Genomic DNA, 20,434 nt, shown 5'->3' with positions numbered 1-20,434 from the left:
CAGTTTAGGCCAGTGTTTTTCAACCACTGTGCTGCGGCACACTGGTGTGCCGTGAGATACAGTCTGGTGTGCCGTGAGAGATTATGTAATTACCCCTAATTGGGTTAAAAATATTTTTTGCAAACCAGTAATTATAATCCGCATATAATTTGCCATTGTTGAGTGTCGGTGCTGTAACCATGTAATACTCTTCCATACCAGTAGGTGGCAGCAGGTAGCTAATTGCTTTGTAGATGTCGGTAACACAGTTTGTCGTGATCACAATATGCAGACGACAGCGGGAGGCTGAAACTGAAGTGGCTGCAAAGTAAAGAAAAACAGAATGCTGGACGACAGCAAAGACTTACAGCGTGTGGAAGCAGTAGACGGCGTCCACAAAGTACATCCGTGCATGACATGACAATCAACGCCAAAATAGGAGCGCAAGACAAGAACTAAAACACTACACACGGGAAAACAGCAAAAAACTCAAAAATAAATCACGGCGTGCTGTGACAGGTGGTGACAGTACACCTACTTTAAAACGAGCTATAGTGATGCATGGGTGGTTATGGTTTGAATGTACATCCATTACTTTATAGCTCGGTTGGTAGAGCGGCCGTGCCAGCAACTTGAGGGTTGCAGGTTCGATCCCCGCTCCCGCCATCCTAGTCACTGCCGTTGTGTCCTTGGGCAAGACACTTTACCCACCTGCTCCCAGTGACACCCACACTGGTTTAAATGGAACTTAGATATTGGGTTTCACTATGTAAAGCGCTTTGAGTCACTTGAGAAAAAGCGCTATATAAATATAATTCACTTCACTTCACTACTTGCGAGAACGACTTTTTACTGTCGATATCGGCTGCTGAGTTTCATTTTTTTTATGTTTTCTGCTAGTGGTGTGCCTTGGGATTTTTTCAATGAAAAAAATGTGCCTTGGCTCAAAAAAGGTTGAAAAACACTGGTTTAGGCTGCTCGCCGGCTCCCTCATCACCACTTCAAGATGGCGGCCCAATTTCTCGCGTCACAGCAGCCAATGCTGCGTCTACTTATAACGTGTCTATGAGCGCACTGCTCGCTTGGAGGAAGTAGGGAAGGAAAGGAGCCGATTGTGCGCAGTGTTACCTCAGAAAAGCCAGGACTGTTTTTTTTACACTCCCGTACTATTTCTGCGATATCGTTAATGGGACCGGGTTACTATTTCCTCGCCCGGTGCATCGTCCACCACTCTGAGACGACATGTAGTGTGTCGGCTCATTAGCTAGTTGTCGGCGACAACAAAGCGAGGGGCTAAAGCTAACACGCTAAGCACCAGTCGTGTCATATTTGTGCGGTGTGACTGATAGCGATTGCGTAACAAAAGCAGTCCCTCTCGGCTTAAAACAGGGCGGTAAGAGACGTGGAAGTCATGGACACCGTTGGGATAGAAAGTGAAGCGGCTCTGAAGGGTGTAAGTGACATGAATTTGAACAATAGTCGCACAGATTTCGGCACACCCAGGCGGACCGAGGAGGGTTTCCGGGACAGACCGACGTCGAGCCCGTCGTCTTCTGGGGTGTCCGGAGAAGTGGACGAGGAGGAACTGGACCAACTGCAATACAGCACGGCGTCCACGGTGGAAAATGGCGAGGAGGCACTTGAGGAGAGTCTAACCAAAACAAGAAGCGGCTCACAGGAAAGGACGACTGTTGACAACAGTCAGAAGTCTGGCACGCCATCTGAGCGCATTGGAAGGTATGTTGTTGTAGAGCAGTGGTTCTTAACCTTGGTGGAGGTAGCGAACCCCACCAGTTTCATATGCGCATTCACCGAACCCTTCTTTAGTGAAAAATTAAATGTTGTTTTTTTCAAATTCAAGACAAAGTTATATGTTTTTGGTAACACTTTAGTATGGGGAACTTAATTTAGAGTTTTTTGGACACTAGGCCAGGGGTTGGCAACCCGCGGCTCCGGAGCCGCATGCGGCTCTTTGATCACTCTGATGCGGCTCAGCTGCATACTTGCCGACCCTCCGTTTCCGGATTTCAGTGCCTAAACATTCTCCGATTTTCACTCGGACAACAATATTACGGGCGTGCTGTGATGGCACTGCCTTTAACGTCCTCTACAACATGTCGTCGCGTCCGCTTTCACACCATGCTATCTGTGTGCCAACCCGGTCTCATGTAGCATGCGGCCTCTGCTTACACACGTAAGTGACTGCAAGGCATACTTGGTCAACAGCCATACAGGTTACACTGAGGGTTGTGGTATAAACAACTTTAACGCTCTTACTAATATGCGCCACACTGTGAAAAACAGAATCCATCCTGTTTGGGTCCCACATCAACCTTAAGAAAGTCAATGACTTCACCATAAAAGTGGGTGACATTGTTATCACCAGGAAAGATGAGGTCACCTACCTAGGTTCCATTCTAGAGGCTAACCTTTCCTGTGATAAAACGGCAACCAAGGTAATCAGAAAGGTTAACCAACGAACGAGATTTCTCTACAGAATCTCCTCTCTGGTCAACAAAAGCACCTTGAGGATTCTGGCGGGAACTCTCGTTCTACCCTTTTTCGATTACGCATGCACCTCCTGGTACCCTAGCACCTCCAAAACCCTAAAATCTAAACTCCAAACATCTCAGAACAAGCTAGTCAGCTAGTCAGGTTACTTCTAGACCTCCACCCCAGATCCCACCTCACTCCTACCCACTTCTCTAAAGTGGGCTGGCTCAAGGTGGAGGACAGAGTTAAACAACTTGCACTGAGCCTAGTCGATAAAATCCGCTACACCTCCCTGATACCGAAGTACATGTCAAACTACTTCCTTAACCACAACACCACGGGGAGCTCCACTAACCACGTTAAACCCAGATTCCGAACTAACAAAGGCCTTAACTCATTCTCTTTCTATGCCACATCAATGTGGAATGCGCTCCCAACAGGTATAAAAGAAAGGGCATCTCTATCCTCCTTCAAAACCACAATAAAAGTTCACCTCCAGGCAGCTACAACCCTAAACTAACACCTTCCCGGGATTGCTAATAATCAAATGTAAACAATCAAATGCAGATACTTTTTCTTATGCCTTCTGATCTCTCTCTCTCTCTCTCTCTCTCTCTCTCTCTCTCTCTCTCTCTCTCTCTCTCTCTCTCTCTCTCTCTCTCTCTATGTCCACTACTTGATGTCCATATCCTACCCCCCCCCCCCCCTCCACACCCCTGATTGTAAATAATGTAAATAATTCAATGTGATTATCTTGTGTGATGACTGTATTATTATGATAGTATATATGATAGTATATATCTGTATCATGAATCAATTTAAGTGGACCCCGACTTAAACAAGTTGAAAAACTTATTCGGGTGTTACCATTTAGTGGTCAATTGTACGGAATATGTACTTCACTGTGCAACCTACTAATAAAAGTCTCAATCAATCAATCAATCAATGAACCCACACCAAACAAGAATGACAAACACATTTCGGGAGAACATCCGCGCCGTAACACAACATAAACACAACAGAACAAATACCCAGAATCCCATGCATCCCTAACTCTTCCGGGCTACATTATACACCCCCCCCCCCCAACCACGGCCACCTAAACCGACGCACGGAGGGGGGGGGGGGGTTTGGTGGTAGCGGGGGTGTATAATGTAGCCCGGAAGAGTTAGGGATGTATGGGATTCTGGGTATTTGTTCTGTTGTGTTTATGTTGTGTTACGGTGCGGATGTTCTCCCGAAATGTGTTTGTCATTCTTGTTTGGTGTGGGTTCACAGTGTGGCGCATATTGGTAAGAGTGTTAAAGTTGTTTAATCGGGCACCCTCAGTGTGACCTGTATGGCTGTTGAACACGTATGCCTCGCAGTCACTTATGTGTGTCTGCAGAAGCCGCATACAACATGTGACTGAGCTGGCAAGCTGTTAGTACAGGATGTAGAGGGCGCTAAAGGCAGTGCCATCATAGCACGCCCTTATTATTGTTGTTTGGGTGAAATTCAGTAGACATTTCGAGAGAGTAGTTGCTCTGAAATTCGGGAGTCTCCCGGGAAAATTGGGAGGGTTGTCAAGTGTGATGCTGTCAAGCGGCATTCATATAAAACTCGCGGGCCGCACTAATATTACATTTTCTTATTAAGGTGCGGGCCGCGTGTGTGAGACCCCTGGTTTATACATAGCACAAAGCAAAAAAAAAAATTTGTATGCAGTGTTATTTCATTTGAAATTTCAAAAGAGTTTTGTGGCTCCCATTGTTTTCTTTATTTTGTGAAACGGGTCAAAATGGCTCTTTGAGTGGTAAAGGTTGCCGACCCCTGCACTAGGGGAACATATTCTAGTAACAAAGACTTAATTTAGAGTTATTGGGTTAGGGTTAGAGGGTTAGGGTTATAATAAGGCCATGCTGTTTAAAGCATTAATAAGTGCTTAATAATGACTAGTTAAGAGCCAATATGTTACTAATTTGCATGTTAATAAGCAACTAATTAATGGTGAATATGTTCCCCATACTAAAGTGTTACCATGTGTTATTACTGGTGCATAAAATGAAGCGTGCATGAACATCACCTTGTTCAAACAACAAAACCAACACAGTGCATAAACTCACAACAAATTACACAAATCAGTGTGACTTCTGCTGTTGCCGTATCCGTAATACGCTAATAGGGAGAAGTTTTTATTTACACGGTGAGTCGGGTGTGTCTTGACCTCCGCCGACCCCCTGAGCCCGACTCACCGAACCCCTAGGGTTCCATCGAACCCAGGTTAAGAACCACTGTTGTAGATCCATTACGTTAGCTGCGTTTCATTTCATTTTTATTTATCTCCGTCATTGATGTGCATTTTTGATCAATAGACAATTAAACTTTAACAACAAAACACATATTTGCACACCTATGCTTGAGAAGGAACAGGATGAAGAAAATCTTATATTTCCTGCCCCCTTCAACATAATAAGTAGTTAATGGATAGCCCAGATTCACAAGCATACAAACTGGGGATGTCCGATAATGGCTTTTTGCCGATATTCTGATATTGTCCAACTCTTTAATTACAGATACCGATATCAACCGATACCGATATCAACCGATACCGATATTTACAGTCGTGGAATTAACACATTATTATGCCTAATTTGGACAACCAGGTATGGTGAAGATAAGGTCCTTTTTAAAAATTTTTATAAAAAAAGATAAATAAATTAAAAACATTTTCTTGAATAAAAAAGAAAGTAAAACAATATAAAAACAGTTAAATAGAAACTAGTAATTAATGAAAATTAGTAAAATTAACTGTTAAAGGTTAGTACTATTAGTGGACCAGCAGCACGCACAATCATGTGTGCTTACGGACTGTATCCCTTGCAGACTGTATTGATATATATTGATATATAATGTAGGAACCAGAATATTAATAACAGAAAGAAACAACCCTTTTGTGTGAATGAGTGTGAATGGGGGAGGGAGGTTTTTTGGGTTGGTGCACTAATTGTAAGTGTATCTTGTGTTTTTTATGTTGATTTAATAAAAAAATAAAATAAAAAAACGATACTGATAACAAAAAAAACGATACCTATAATTTCCGATATTACATTTTAAAGCATTTATCTCTAATACAAACCAAACAAATACATCCAAATAGAATGAAAACAAACAAAAAACACACAAAAAAAACAAGTGCAAAACTTCATGAAGTACAAACCGAACAAAAAAAATAATCCACACCTCACGGGATGATACAAGATGTGTATTAGGTCGGTGCAGCACGGTGGTAGAGGGTGACTTATAGTCTGAAAAATACGGTATATTGTGAATAAATTGAGAACAGGAAGTGAACAAAGGTATTAGCAACTGTTATGTAAAAGAAAAGGGTTAGGATTAAATAAACTCTGCTTCTTCCTACTCCTTTTCCAACATGTTGAAAAGAGAAACTGGAAATTGTGATGTATCATGTTGTATGCTTGCATGTTTGAAATAAACTCAAACTCAAACTCCATCCATCCATCCATCCATGTTCTACCGCTTGTCCCTTTTGGGGTCGCGGGGGGTGCTGGAGCCTATCTCAGCTGTATTCGGGCGGAAGGCGGGGTACACCCTGGACAAGTCGCCACCTCATCGCAGGGCCAACACAGACAGACAGACAACATTCACACTCACATTCACACACTAGGGCCAATTTAGTGTTGCCAATCAACCTATCCCCAGGTGCATGTCTTTGAAGGTGGGAGGAAGCCGGAGTACCCGGAGGGAACCCACGCACTCACGGGGAGAACATGCAAACTACACACAGTTTGAACTCAGGACTACTCAGGACCTTCGTATTGTGAAGCACATGCACTAACCCCTGTATTCTAGTTTCTTCAAAATAGCCACCCTTTGCCCTGATTACTGCTTTGCACACTCTTGGCATTCTCTCGATGAGCTTCCAAAGGGAGTCACCAGAAATAGTTTTTACTTCACAGGTGTCATAGTTTTGATGCCTTCAGTGACAATCTACAATGTAAATAGTCATGAAAATAAAGAAAACACATTGAAATGAGAAGGTGTGTCCAAACTTTTGGCCTGTACTGTATATAATGGCCGATCACTGTCAGAGAGGTATTAATTTCACCCTTAACAAAACATACACATTCTGTTTTTGATTGGTTTGATTCTCTATATCAGGGGTGTCTTCAACTGGTATTGAACCACCTGATTTTGAGCTGCTCACTGACGGGTCAAACTATATGTGCATAAACTCTTCAATACAGACCATGTGTCTCTTTAATGACAAATGACCTCAAAATAGCACAAGGGTGAAATGTTTGAGTGCAGATCTGCTTTGTAATCAAACACAAGTCATGTCTTGTAAATAAAACACAAGTAGCTATTATGCAAAACCAACTTTTGTTATCCATTGGTGCCTGTTTTTAGTGTATTTGGGATGTGCATAAGTCCCAAAAATTTCAAATCAAACCACAGAGGCATGTCAAAGACAGTTATAAAACAATCTTACCTTCCCATATCCTTCCCCCAAACAAGCCATTTGGAATTTTCCCAAATCTTGACGTCTGCGGATATCTCCATGAATGGTAGGTATTTACCCGCAGAGCTTTGCATGAGTTTGCTATTGTAGTCAATACGTTCCTCGTTTTTCACTATCCTCATGTTGTGGGGCAGACTGGCAAGTACATGCACATGCATCCTCCGCTGTTTATAATACAGAGTACCTTGTAATTCGAATTTATACTGTATCCGTCAGTAGATTCGATATGGAAGTGCTAAAAACTACAACATCGCTGACGAGAATAAGCAGTCAAAGTGGATGCACGTAAATAAGACGGCCTACAAAACGGCAAATCCTGAAAAGACAGTCAGAAAGTTGCTTGAATATAGTCTGTAAACCATAATCTATGCAACATTTTGACCAAAGAACCACCATTACATGTTAAGTAGACCACAAGGAAGTGTTTTAATGTAGAAAAACATGTGACCACTTTAAGGCTGCTTGTATAAAACCGGTGTCACACAAGGATGTAATATGTCCGGATTCCTGTTCTTGATCATGATGGATTGGATAATGCGAAGAACAGTTTAAGAGGGAGAGAATGGAATTCGCTGGAAGCTAACATCAAAACTCGACGACCTGGACTTTGCGGATGACGTAGCATTACTGTCTTCCACAAAACAGCACATGCAGAGTAAAACAATACAGATGGATGAAGAAGCCGGGCGAGTAGGACTCAGGATCAATACACAAAAGACTAAAACAATGAGGATCAATGCAAGAAACCAGGAACAAATCCAAATCAATGGAAAAGATGTCAAAGAGGTAGACCTGTTCACCTACTTGGGAGCCACAGTTTGTAAAGAGAGAGGCGGCATGAAGGATCTGAAGGATAGACTATCAAAAGCGAGAGGCGCACTCATCACACTTGGAAAGACCTGGATCTCCAACAGCATCACAAGAAGAACAAAACTAAAACTGTACAAGACACTAATGGTACCAGTATTGCTGTACGGGTGTGAAACCTTTACGGTTGACGTATTCCATAACAAATGCCTATGAAGAATACTCAGAATCTGCTGGCAAGATCACATCTGTACTGAAGAACTGCTATCACTATGGAACTATGGAAGATGATTGGACACATACTACGGCAGGACCACAACAACATTTGCAGCATAGCCATGACCTGGGCACCTGAGGGGGAAAGAAGAAAGGGAAGACCAAAGACCACCTGGAGGCGTACCGTTGAGAAAGAAAGGAAAGAGGGAGGATGGAACTCATGGTCGGAGGCGAGGACTGCAGCAGCCGATCGTACTCAGTGGCCTAGTGGTTAGAGTGTCCGCCCTGAAATCGGTAGGTTGTGAGTTTAAACCCCCCGGCCGAGTCATACCAAAGACTATAAAAATGGGAGCCATTACCTCGCTGCTTGGCACTCAGCATCAAGGGTTGGAATTGGGGGTTAAATCACCGAAAATGATTCCCGGGCGCGGCCACCGCTGCTGCCCGCTGCTCCCCACACCTCCCGGGGGGTGATCAAGGGTGATGGTTCAAATGCAGGGAATAATTTCGCCACACCTAGTGTGTGTGTGACAATCATTGGTACTTTAACTTTTAAGAAGTGGAGAAGCTCTGTGAGGGCCGTATGTGCCACGAGGCACAAAGTGGATAGGTAGTAGGTATAAAACCTGTCCATGATTTGTTTTAATTGCTCATTATCATAAGAATGATTATTATTAGAATTGCATGACAACTTCCTTGCCCTTGCTACGGTAGGTAACTGGTATGTTTTGTATTCAAATGTGGTTTGACCGGCTGTACAATTGGTCTTACATCTGCTGCAGTTAATTGCAATTGTGTGCTTGGATTACTTATCAATCGCTGCCCTTCTAAACCTCTGAGCTATTTATTGGAAGTTTGTACATAGTGAGCCCCAAGATTTAGGCAGCGCTCGAGTCGCGAGCTAATACATTCTAGAGAAACAGGACTGCAGTGTCATCTTAAACATTAGTCAAACTACATCTTTATATACATAGATAACACACTTTGCATTGTTCAATATAGGTGCAGTAATACAATAAAACTGGTACTTTTACATTCACCATGATGTTTGCAGTATTACAATCAACACACTATTGATCCACATCTTAAACTTCCAATATTCTTGTACCACTTGGACCTTCCAGGTTGTATGCTATGTGCGGATTAGTTGCTTATACTGTATAAGCTGCAAATATGTTATGTTGAGTACCAAAATACCCAGCATTTTTCCGTGTCTTGGTGCGCAAATAGCAGTACAGTATGTGATTATTGCATCAAAGGAAGCTCTGTACAGCAAACATACAGATGATCGGTATTAGTGAAGGGAGCCTTGTGGTTTATAGAAACTAAGCCCTTTAAATACAAGATGCTGAGCTTTCCAAGGTAGTTAGTGATCTGATTAAGTGGCAAGTTGCAAATTGTTACAGTTGACAAAACATAAAATGACTGGCTAGGTAATTAAAAAGGATGGTAAAATGGCATAACTATGTAGTCATAACTAGGGATGTCCGATAATGGCTTTTTGCCGATATTCCGATATTGTCCAACTCTTTAATTACCGATACCGATATCAACCGATACCGATATCAACCGATATATGCAGTCGTGGAATTAACACATTATTATGCCTAATTTGGACAACCATGTATGGTGAAGATAAGGTACTTTTTAAAAAAAATAAATAAAATAAGATAACTAAATTAAAAACATTTTCTTGAATAAAAAAGAAAGTAAAACAATATAAAAACAGTTACATAGAAACTAGTAATTAATGAAAATGAGTAAAATTAACTGTTAAAGGTTAGTACTATTAGTGGACCAGCAGCACGCACAATCATGTGTGCTTACGGACTGTATCCCTTGCAGACTGTATTGATATATAATGTAGGAACCAGAATATTGATAACAGAAAGAAATGGGGGGAGGGAGGTTTTTTGGGTTGGTGCACTAATTGTAAGTGTATCTTGTGTTTTTTATGTTGATTTAATAAAAAAAATAAAATAAAAAAAACCAAACCGATACAGATAATAAAAAAAACGATACCGATCATTTTAACGCATTTATCGGCCGATAATATCGGCAGGCCGATATTATCGGACATCCCTAGTCATAACCAATGGCAATAAAGTTGTTTCCTGTTCTATGGTTATAATCGCATGTTTTTGCTATCGCTTCTTGGCATCACTTCTCATGAAAAAAAACCCAGAAGTTCCTGAAAGTACTCAAGATGCTTATTGAGCTGGATTCTCATGAGCATTCCCGATGTCTCATTTAACGTTGACCGTTTTTATCAAGTTTTATTTGACATCAGAACCACTAAGCCACTTCGTCGGAGTGAACTATATTTTACTTTATAAATTCATAAAGTAGGCCTGGGCGATATGGCCTCAAAATAAAATGTCCGATTTTGTTCACAAAAATTCGAAGTACGATTTTCTTTTTCCAATTTTACCCTATTTTTTAAAGAAACCAAAGAATACAAATGACATGTATATTACAAAACAAGTTTTGCTTTTATTTGATCACTAATAGTTGTTTAAAATGACACTGCATCTTACTCTTGGCAACATTCAAATTAGCATGATGTTGTTCTTTTTAGAACCGATATAAATTGTACTTTTTATGTAATTTTTTTTTTCAAAGAACTTAAGAGCTTCCTCCGGAAGGCAATACTTCTGCTTGAAAAAAACTACTTCTGTAAATAAAAATGTAGCATTGCACTTTGCATGCAAATAAGTAAACAAGTAAAATATTGAGGTGACTATAGTTTTAGTAAGTGGATAAACACGGGCCTTTCCATAAAGTATCCTGAGCTCCTTGTTAGTGTGTACTGATGTTAAAGACAATGTACACGTTTTATTGCACAAATATCCCTGTATTGATTGATTACATCATGCCTTATAATTCCGAAAGAGTTTTGCAGCAGCACACGTGTGTATGAGCTCTATGCATTCTTCTTTTTTCTCATCATACATGGTACCTAGCCTTGTGTGTCAATTATTCGGCCACAATAAGCTGCTTCTAAAGTAGGGCTGCAACAACTAATCGATTCAATTGATTAAAATCGATTAAAATCGATTATTAAAATAGTTGCTGATTAATTTAGTCATTGATTCGTTGGAGCTATGCTACACTACCGTTCAAAAGTTTGGGGTCACCCAAACAATTTTGTGGAATAGCCTTCATTTGTAAGAACAAAAATAGACTGTCGAGTTTCAGATGAAAGTTCTCTTTTTCTGGCCATTTTGAGCGTTTAATTGACCCCACAAATGTGATGCACCAGAAACTCAATTTGTTCAAAGGAAGGTCAGTTTTGTAGCTTCTGTAACGAGCTAAACTGTTTTCAGATGTGTGAACATGATTGCACAAGGGTTTTTCAATCATCAATTAGCCTTCTGAGCCAATGAGCAAACACATTGTACCATTAGAACACTGGAGTGATGGTTGCTGGAAATGGGCCTCTATACATATATATGTAGATATTGCACCAAAAACCAGACATTTGCAGCTAGAATAGTCATTTACCACATTAGCAATGTATAGAGTGTATTTCTTTAAAGTTAAGACTAGTTTAAAGTTATCTTCATTGAAAAGTACAGTGCTTTTCCTTAAAAAATAAGGACATTTCAATGTGACCCCAAACTTTTGAACGGTAGTGTATGCTATGCGCAGTTTTTTTTTTTTTTTTTTAAATAAAATGTTTTTTATTTTTTTAATAAACTTTTATTTATAAACTGCAACATTTACAGACAGCTGAGAAACAATAATCAAAATAAGTATGGTGCCAGTACGCTGTTTTTTTCCAATAAAATACTGGATAGGATAGAAATGTAGTTTGTCTCTTTTATCTGATTATTAATCGAAGTAGTAATCGACAGATTAATCGATTATCAAATTAATCGTTAGTTGCAGCCCTATTCTAAAGTATAGAAATGTAGTTTGTCTCTTTTATCCGATTACTAATCGATCAATCGAAGTATTAATCGACAGATTAATCGATTATCAAATTAATCGTTAGTTGCAGCCCTATTCTAAAGTAGAGTTTGTTTGTTGTTGCAGTTTTGTTCGCCTCGTAGAGAGTTGCATTTTCCCCCACTGGAATAAGTTTGTTGTGCTGCTGCCTTTTTTTTTTTAACAAACTTTGCAGCGTGCAGTCATTTGTTCCATGCCTGTTGCCACAAATCTAAAGCACTGACAACACTTTTATTTTCTTTGGAACAAACATCTCACTGTCATTAGCATTAGCCAGGCTTCTGAATCTCTGCTAAGGAAGTAAGAAGCCAGGCGAGGACTATGGAAGCTAACGGGGGCTAAAAGTATGCTGGAGGAAGAGGAGAAAAACTTACTTTTTTAAAATTGTCTGCAACAAAAAAACTCAAATTTATCGGAAAAAATCGATACATCATCCAAGCCTAACACAAAGATATCTACATCGGGGTTTTTTTTTCGATTAAAAGTTGCAGATCATAAAGGTCACAAAATAATATGATTAGAATGGTAAAAATGCAAGCAATTGATGTTAAAAGTAGCTGATTTTGTCCCACTCAGGCCGAATCTCTGCTAAAAGACAATGTGTGAAGTGTCATTTACATTATTGACAAGACACTGAATGCTGATCATTTTACAATACTTTAGAACTTATAAAACATGAACATATGCAGAGTTTAAATGGGTCCTATTAAGCAAAACCAACTTTCTTGCCCTGTTTTTGTGCATTTAGTATCCCAATAAGGCCTGATAATTTCAAATCAAACCATGGAGGCATGATGGAGATATTCATAAAACAATCTTGCTTTCTTCAAAACTTTTGCCAAACCGGCAGATTGCAATTTGATACTATAGTAACGTATTTTGCCTTGGTTACATCATCGGATATCTCAATTTATAGTTGAGGTTTACACAAAGAGCTTTGCGTCAGTCCGCCATTTAGAATAGAATAGAGTTCTATTTGTCATTATTACAGTGAACAGGTTCAAAGAACAACAACATTGGAGCAGATCCCCTAAGGTGCATACACAATTATTGAGTAATATAATAGTAACAAAAAAGATAAAATAGAAGATATGTATCTACATATATGTATATATCCACACACATGCATGTATCCAGACATATGCATATATATATACATATACCGTATTTTTCGGACTATAAGGGCCCCCCTTTTTAGATATGTAAAGATTTGTATTTGGGGATGGCGTGGCACAGTTGGGAGAGTGGCCGTGCCAGCAACCTGAGGGTTCCTGGTTCGATCCCCTGCTTCTACCAACCTCGTCACGTCCGCTTTGTCCTTGGGCAAGACACTTCACCCTTGCTCCTGATGGGTCGTGGTCAGCGCCTTGCACGGCAGCTGCCGCCATCAGTGTGTGAATGTGGAAATAGTGTCAAAGCCCTTTGAGTACCTTGAAGGTAGAAAAGCGCTATACAATTTATTTTATTAGTAGATTGCACAGTACAGTACATATTCCGTACAATTGACCACTAAATGGTAACACCCGAATACGTTTTTCAACTTGTTTAAGTCCACGTTAATCAATTCATGGTACCGTATTTTTCTGACTATAAGTCGCAGTTTTTTTCATAGTTTGGCCGGGGGTGCGACTTATACTCAGGAGCGACTTATGTGTGAAATGATTAACACATTAGCGTCAAATATCAAATAATATTATTGATCTCATTCACGTAAGAGACTAGACGTATAAGATTTCATGGGATTTAGCGATTAGGAGTGACAGATTGTTTGGTAAACGTATAGCATGTTCTATATGTTATACCGTAATTTCTGGACTATAAGCCGCTACTTTTTCCCCTCGTTCTGGTCCCTGCGGCTTATACAAGGGTGCGGCTTATTTACGGCCTGTTCTTCTCCGACACCGACGAAGAGGATTTCGGTGGTTTTAGTACGCAGGAGGAAGACGATGACACAATGATTAAAGACTGACTTTTCATATACCGGTAGCCTGGTTATTTTGTTAACGTACAGGCGAGCACTTTGTATTACTTTGCACCGTTGTATTATTTGTACTCTGCACGAATGCTGTTCGCCATGTCAAAGATGTGAAAGTTTGATTGAATGATTGAAAGATTTATTGTTAATAAATGGGACGCTTTGCGTTCCCAAACAGTCATCTCTGTCCCGACAATCCCCTCCGTGGTAGCAGGAACCCCTATATACTACGGTAATTACACATCAAAACCCTGCGGCTTATAGTCGGGTGCGGCTTATATATGGAGCAATCTGTATTTTCCCCTAAATTTAGCTGGTGCGGCTTATAGTCAGGTGCGGCTTATAGTCCGGAAATTACGGTAGTTATTTGAATGACTCTTACCATAATATGTTACGTTAACATACCAGGCACCTTCTCAGTTGGTTATTTATGCCTCATATAACGTAGACTTATTCAGCCTGTTGTTCACTATTCTTTATTTATTTTAAAATGCCTTTCAAATGTCTATTCTTGGTGTTGGATTTTATCAAATACATTTCCCCAAAAAATGTGACTTATACTCCAGTGCGACTTTTATGTTTTTTTCCTTCTTTATTATGCATTTTTGGCAGGTGCGACTTATACTCCAAAAAATACGGTACATTTAGGTGTGATTGCAAGAGGGCCATTTCATTAACAAAATTAAACCGCCTTTTAAGGTTAAGTGTTTCATGTTGTTCTTCCCTTTGTAAAGTCTTATGTCTCAGAGGAATTTAATGAGGGCACAATTTTCCTTCTGACATGTTTGGCCATTCCACAAGGGATTATGCAAGTCCATCAAGTTAAGTGATTATGTCTTTGGTATTCTTGTAAAACTGATCTTACCCTCATTGCAATGGACACACTTGTCATTCAGGAGAGTCTTTAAGCCAGAGAAAACGGCTATAGTTTATCTTTTGTTTGTTTTATTCCCCCAGCCTGGAGCGTCAGGAATCAGTCGCCACTACAGAGGCTCGGTTAAGAATGGAGGGAGTCGAGCTTAAGGAAGAGTGGCAGGATGAGGACTTTCCACGGTAGTTTTACGCTCACATGGAGGGCATGCAAGGATGGAACTCGCTGCTCTGCACGAGTCAGTAGAAACCCACAACTAATCTGATCACTTTGTTTGTTAGGCCTCTGCCTGAGGAAGAGGAGCTCGACGACGAGTTATTTGCTGGAGCCTCTGAAGAGGGAGACACTGGTAAGGAAAACAAAGTAGTTAACATCGATGACACATCCACTTGTTGTTGATTGAAAATAACAATATGTGACTCAAGGGGATGTAAACACGGCTACACTCAGTGGACACTTCATTAGGTACACTTGTACAGTCTAGTTCAGGCATGTCAAAGTGGTTTTCATTGAGGGCCACATGGCAGTTATGGCTGCCATCAGAGGGCCGCTTGTAACAGTGAATAATGTAGGAATTTGCCTCTGGATTTCATTATTAATTATATAAATTGTTTTAAGTAGACTGTCGATTTTACAGTAAAAACTTTACATTTACACAATTTTACTGTAAAATATAGTGGGTTTTTTTACAACATTTTACGGTAAATGTAAAAACAGTACCACTGTTTACGGAAAAAGCTGGCAGCTTAGTTGCCAGAATTTTTGTGTTAAATTGACATTGGTTTTTACAACATCATATTGTTAATGTAAAAACAGTACGAGTTCTTTTTTTTATTCTGGCAACTTCGCTGCCAGTTTTTCTACCGTAAAAACAAATATACTATATATATACACTACCGTTCAAAAGTTTGGGGTCACCCAAACAATTTTGTGGAATAGCCTTCATTTCTAAGAACAAGAATAGACTGTCGAGTTTCAGATGAAAGTTCTCCTTTTCTGGCCATTTTGAGCGTTTAATTGATCCCACAAATGTGATGCTCCAGAAACTCAACCTGCTCAAAGGAAGGTCAGTTTTGTAGTTTCTGTAACGAGCTAAACTGTTTTCAGATGTGTGAACATGATTGCACAAGGGTTTTCTAATCATCAATTAGCCTTCTGAGCCAATGAGCAAACACATTGTACCATTACAACACTGGAGTGATAGTTGCTGGAAATGGGCCTCTATACACCTTTGTAGATATTGCACCAACAACCAGACATTTGCAGCTAGAATAGTCATTTACCACATTAGCAATGTATAGAGTGTATTTCTTTAAAGTTAAGACTAGTTTAAAGTTATCTTCATTGAAAAGTACAGTGCTTTTCCTTCAAAAATAAGGACATTTCAATGTGACCCCAAACTTTTGAACGGTAGTGTGTGTATATATATATATATATATATATACATATATATATATATATATATTTTTTTCATTTACAGTAATACACAATGGTGTATTAATGTAAATGAAAAGACGGTATACTTCTTTTTTAATTAAAAACAACCGTAGATTTTACAGTCAAAAACTGGCAGCACAGTCAAAAGAATTTTAACGCAAAAAACTGTAGTAGTTTTTTTCAATTAACATCTTCTTTTTTATCTTTTTTTTTACTATTTATATTACTAAATTACTGTGTATGCACCTTAGGGGATCTGCTCCAATTTCGTTGTTCTTTGAACCTGTTCACTGTAATAATGACAATAAAACTCTATTCTATTCTATTCTAATATGCTGTAAAGAACAACGTAAAATGTATTGTCATTTTTATTAATTTCATGGGTAGTTTGCTGTAAAGTTAAGTATTTTTATTTAGACGAAAACATGTTTGGAAAGTATGATAATATACTGTAATATTTGTTGCAATATTAGATACTATTAAAGTATAAAAGGCATGCATTTTCAAGCAGTACATATATTTTTTCTGTCAAAATGAAAAAAATTCATTACATTTAGTGAGAAAATATGAAGTACTTTATTGACACATATCATTTCCAGGCGTTTGCGGGCCAGATAAAATGATGTCGCGGGCCAGATCTGGCCCCCGGGCCTTGAGTTTGACACCTCTGATCTAGTTCAAGTCCGCCATCAGAACAGCCTTCACAAAAATGCTAATGCTCAGTTTTGATCAATATTAAATGTAGACATGTTTAGTCTCTCTAATGTGGCCAGTCTGGACGCTGTGTAGAATGGTATCTGCAGGCCTAGTTACACATGACGCAGAGGTGTTAATTGTGCTCATCACTCTCGGTAAACTTTGGCTGACCTTTCGAATGGACTTATCTTCCCATCCTCTAGCCATGGAGTATTGCCAGGAAAAACATCTCTTAATTGTAAGACACAACTGTGTAAGGATTAAAAGTCTGTGAAACATTGATTGTTACTCCTCATCTTCTCTGTAGGCTACACAGTGAACCATGGCAAGAAGGAGAAGAAGAAGCTCGCGGCTCCGGACATCAGCCTCACTCTCGACCGTAGTGAAGGTTCTATTCTGTCTGATGAGTTGGATGAAAGTACAGAGCTGGACTTGGATGACATGGACACACCTTCCGACAACAGCAATGAGTTTGAATGGGAAGGTAAGGGCCTTTTCCAATGGTTGTATTTGCAATGCACTGCTAAGTCAACTTTGTTAGGACACGTGATCTCTCTTTAACCTGCAAAAGTGCAACCTGTCAATGAAAGAGTTGTTTTTTTGTCATGGGTTAACCTCTTCACAGGTGCATTTCCTGCTGGGTCAAAAGTATACACTACCGTTCAAAAGTTTGGGGTCACATTGAAATGTCCTTATTTTTGAAGGAAAAGCACTGTACTTTTCAATGAAGATAACTTTAAACTAGTCTTAACTTTAAAGAAATACACCCTATACATTGCTAATGTGGTAAATGACTATTCTAGCTGCAAATGTCTGGTTGTTGGTGCAATATCTACATAGGTGTATAGAGGCCCATTTCCAGCAACTATCACTCCAGTGTTCTAATGGTACAATGTGTTTGCTCATTGGCTCAGAAGGCGAATTGATGATTAGAAAACCCTTGTGCAATCATGTTCACACATCTGAAAACAGTTTAGCTCGTTACAGAAGCTACAAAACTGACCTTCCTTTGAGCAGATTGAGTTTCTGGAGCATCACATTTGTGGGGTCAATTAAACGCTCAAAATGGCCAGAAAAAGAGAACTTTCATCTGAAACTCGACAGTCTATTCTTGTTCTTAGCAATGAAGGCTATTCCACAAAATTGTTTGGGTGACCCCAAACTTTTGAACGGTAGTGTACAGTACAGGCCAAAAGTTTGGATACACCTTCTCATTCAATGCTTTTTTTAAATTTTCATGACTATTTACATTGTAGATTGTCACATCTAAACTATGAATGAACACATGTGGAGTTATGTACCGTATTTTCCGCACTATAAGGCACACCTAAAAACCTCCAATTTTCTCAAAAGCTGACTTATGCCTTATACTCCGGTGCGCCTTATATATGGACCAATATTGAGCCACAACAGGTCTCGCAACTACGGTAAGCAGCCGCCAACTTCATTTTCCCCCGTAGAAGAAGATGTGCGTGGTGCATGCTGGGATATATGTCTGCGCGAGGCGTGCCGTTTCATTTCCATTTGTGTGTTTATGTAAAGACCCCAAAATGGCTTCTATTAAGAGACACACTTACGACGCAGAGTTTAAACTCAAGGCGATCAGTCACGCAGTAGAACACGGGAATAGAGCAGCAGCGACACTGACTCGATTATTGACGACTTCGACGGGTGTTGGATGCCGTATTCACCCAACTGTTTAATTCGGACACTGAAGAAGAAGAATTCGAGGGATTCGTGGATGAGGAATAACTTAATAAAGTGAGCTTTACATGTTTATTTTGTGTGTTGTGTTGTGTGACATTAACGTTTGAGCAACGTTGAGTTATTGATATATTGTTATTGCTCTGCACTATTTCGAGTGTTACTATATTGTGATTGCACTAACGTTTGATTTACCGTAACAGTATCAGACTTTTTTTTATGTGTTTATTGAATTGAGGAAAAGTTCCCCTCCACTATGTGATATAAATGTTGCACTACATGTTATACCTTGCTGTTGTTAAAAGATAAACGAAATACCACGTCACTGACTTTACCTCGGGGAAAATATTAAGACAGCTGTTTATTCATTTTGGGAGTGAATGGAGTTGTCAGAACTAGGGCTGCAACTAACGATTAATTTGATAATCGATTAATCTGTCGATTATTACTTCGATTAATCGATTAATAATCGGATAAAAAAGAGACAAACTACATTTCTATCCTTTCCAGTATTTTATTGAAAGAAAAAAAATAGCATACTGGCACCATATTTATTTTGATTATTGTTTCTCAGCTGTTTGTACATGTTGCAGTTTATAAGTAAAGGTTTATATAAAAAATAAAAATTTACAAAAAAAATAAAAATTGCCTCTGCGCATGCACATAGCATAGATCCAACGAATCGATGACTAAATTAATCGGCAACTATTTTTATAATCGATTTTAATCAATTTAATCGATTAGTTGTTGCAGCCCTAGTCAGAACGCTGGTTTGTAATCTATTAATAAGGTTTGACTGACATATCTGACTGTTTTGTTGACATTCCCTTTAGCGCAGCTCCATCTAATTGATGCATAACGTAACCCCAGCCTCTACTGTAGCGTCTATTCTATGCGCCTTATAAGGCGGTGCGCCTTTATATATGAACAAAGTTTTAAAATAGGACGTTCATTGAATAGTGCGGAAAATACGGTAGTTAACAAAAAAATGTGAAATAACTGAAAACAATATTTATATTCTAGTTTCTTCAAAGTAGCCAGCCACCCTTTGCACTGATTACTGCTTTGCACACTCTTGGCATTCTCTCCATGAGCTTCAAGAGGTAGTCACCTCAAATGGTTTTCACTTCACAGGTGTGCTTGAAGCTCATCAAGAGAATGCCAACAATGTGCAAAGCCGTAATCAGAGCAAAGGGTGGCTATTTTGAAGAAACTAGAATATAAAAACTTGTTTTCAGTTATTTCACCTTTTTTTTGTTAAGTACATAACTCCACGTGTTCATTCATAGTTTTGATGTGACAATCTACAATGTAAATAGTCATGAAAATAAAGAAAACTCATTGAATGAGAACGTGTCTCCAAACTATTGGCCTGTACTGTATTAAGTCACATGATCCAGCCTAACCACTGAATAATAATTTCACAATTAAGAGTCCCATTCTTCTGTCCGTATAGTGTGATGCTTCCTTGATTCTGCAGGTTTTGGGTAGGCCACACACGAAAGTGTTAGTTAAAATGTGCTGTGTTGTTTTTGTCTTTCCACACCGCTGCCTTCTGCTTTTTCACATGGAAGACTTGTTTCCATTGCCGGCCTGGAAACAGGCTGCAGGGCAGCAACAGGTTTCTCTCTGGTGCTTGTGGTAAGGTCTCATGAACAGTTCCCCCTCATTCATGGTCAATCACACCGTGTCCAGATTGATGACAAAATAAATCATGGCCCTTTTTCATGTTTCATTCTTTGTCTATCATCATTTTTTTTGTGCATGACATTGTTTCCCCCTC

At 39.5% G+C, this 20,434-nt stretch overlaps 1 protein-coding gene across 4 annotated transcripts in view; it reads left to right on the top strand.

Moving 5' to 3' along the window:
• Positions 1–1,003: 1,003 nt before the first annotated feature.
• Positions 1,004–20,434, top strand: part of bnip2 (BCL2 interacting protein 2) — a 39,876-nt gene continuing 20,445 nt past the window's right edge. For 3 of the 4 annotated variants that reach the window (XM_062061286.1, XM_062061287.1, XM_062061285.1), the window contains exons 1-4: positions 1,005–1,716; positions 14,901–14,996; positions 15,096–15,163; positions 17,255–17,431. In XM_062061286.1, coding sequence (XP_061917270.1) covers positions 1,391–1,716; positions 14,901–14,996; positions 15,096–15,163; positions 17,255–17,431 — 667 coding nt within the window. In that variant the 5' untranslated portion in view covers positions 1,005–1,390. Of the gene's footprint in view, positions 1,717–14,900; positions 14,997–15,095; positions 15,164–17,254; positions 17,432–20,434 lie in introns of all 4 variants that reach the window. The other variant, XM_062061283.1, reaches the window with a different exon arrangement.

The sequence above is a fragment of the Entelurus aequoreus genome, linkage group LG10 (genome assembly GCF_033978785.1).
Source record: "Entelurus aequoreus isolate RoL-2023_Sb linkage group LG10, RoL_Eaeq_v1.1, whole genome shotgun sequence".
Classification (NCBI taxonomy): Eukaryota; Metazoa; Chordata; class Actinopteri; order Syngnathiformes; family Syngnathidae; genus Entelurus; species Entelurus aequoreus.
The sequence above is the reverse complement of the archived record's forward strand: the minus strand, read 5'-3'. Positions and strand labels throughout refer to the sequence as shown.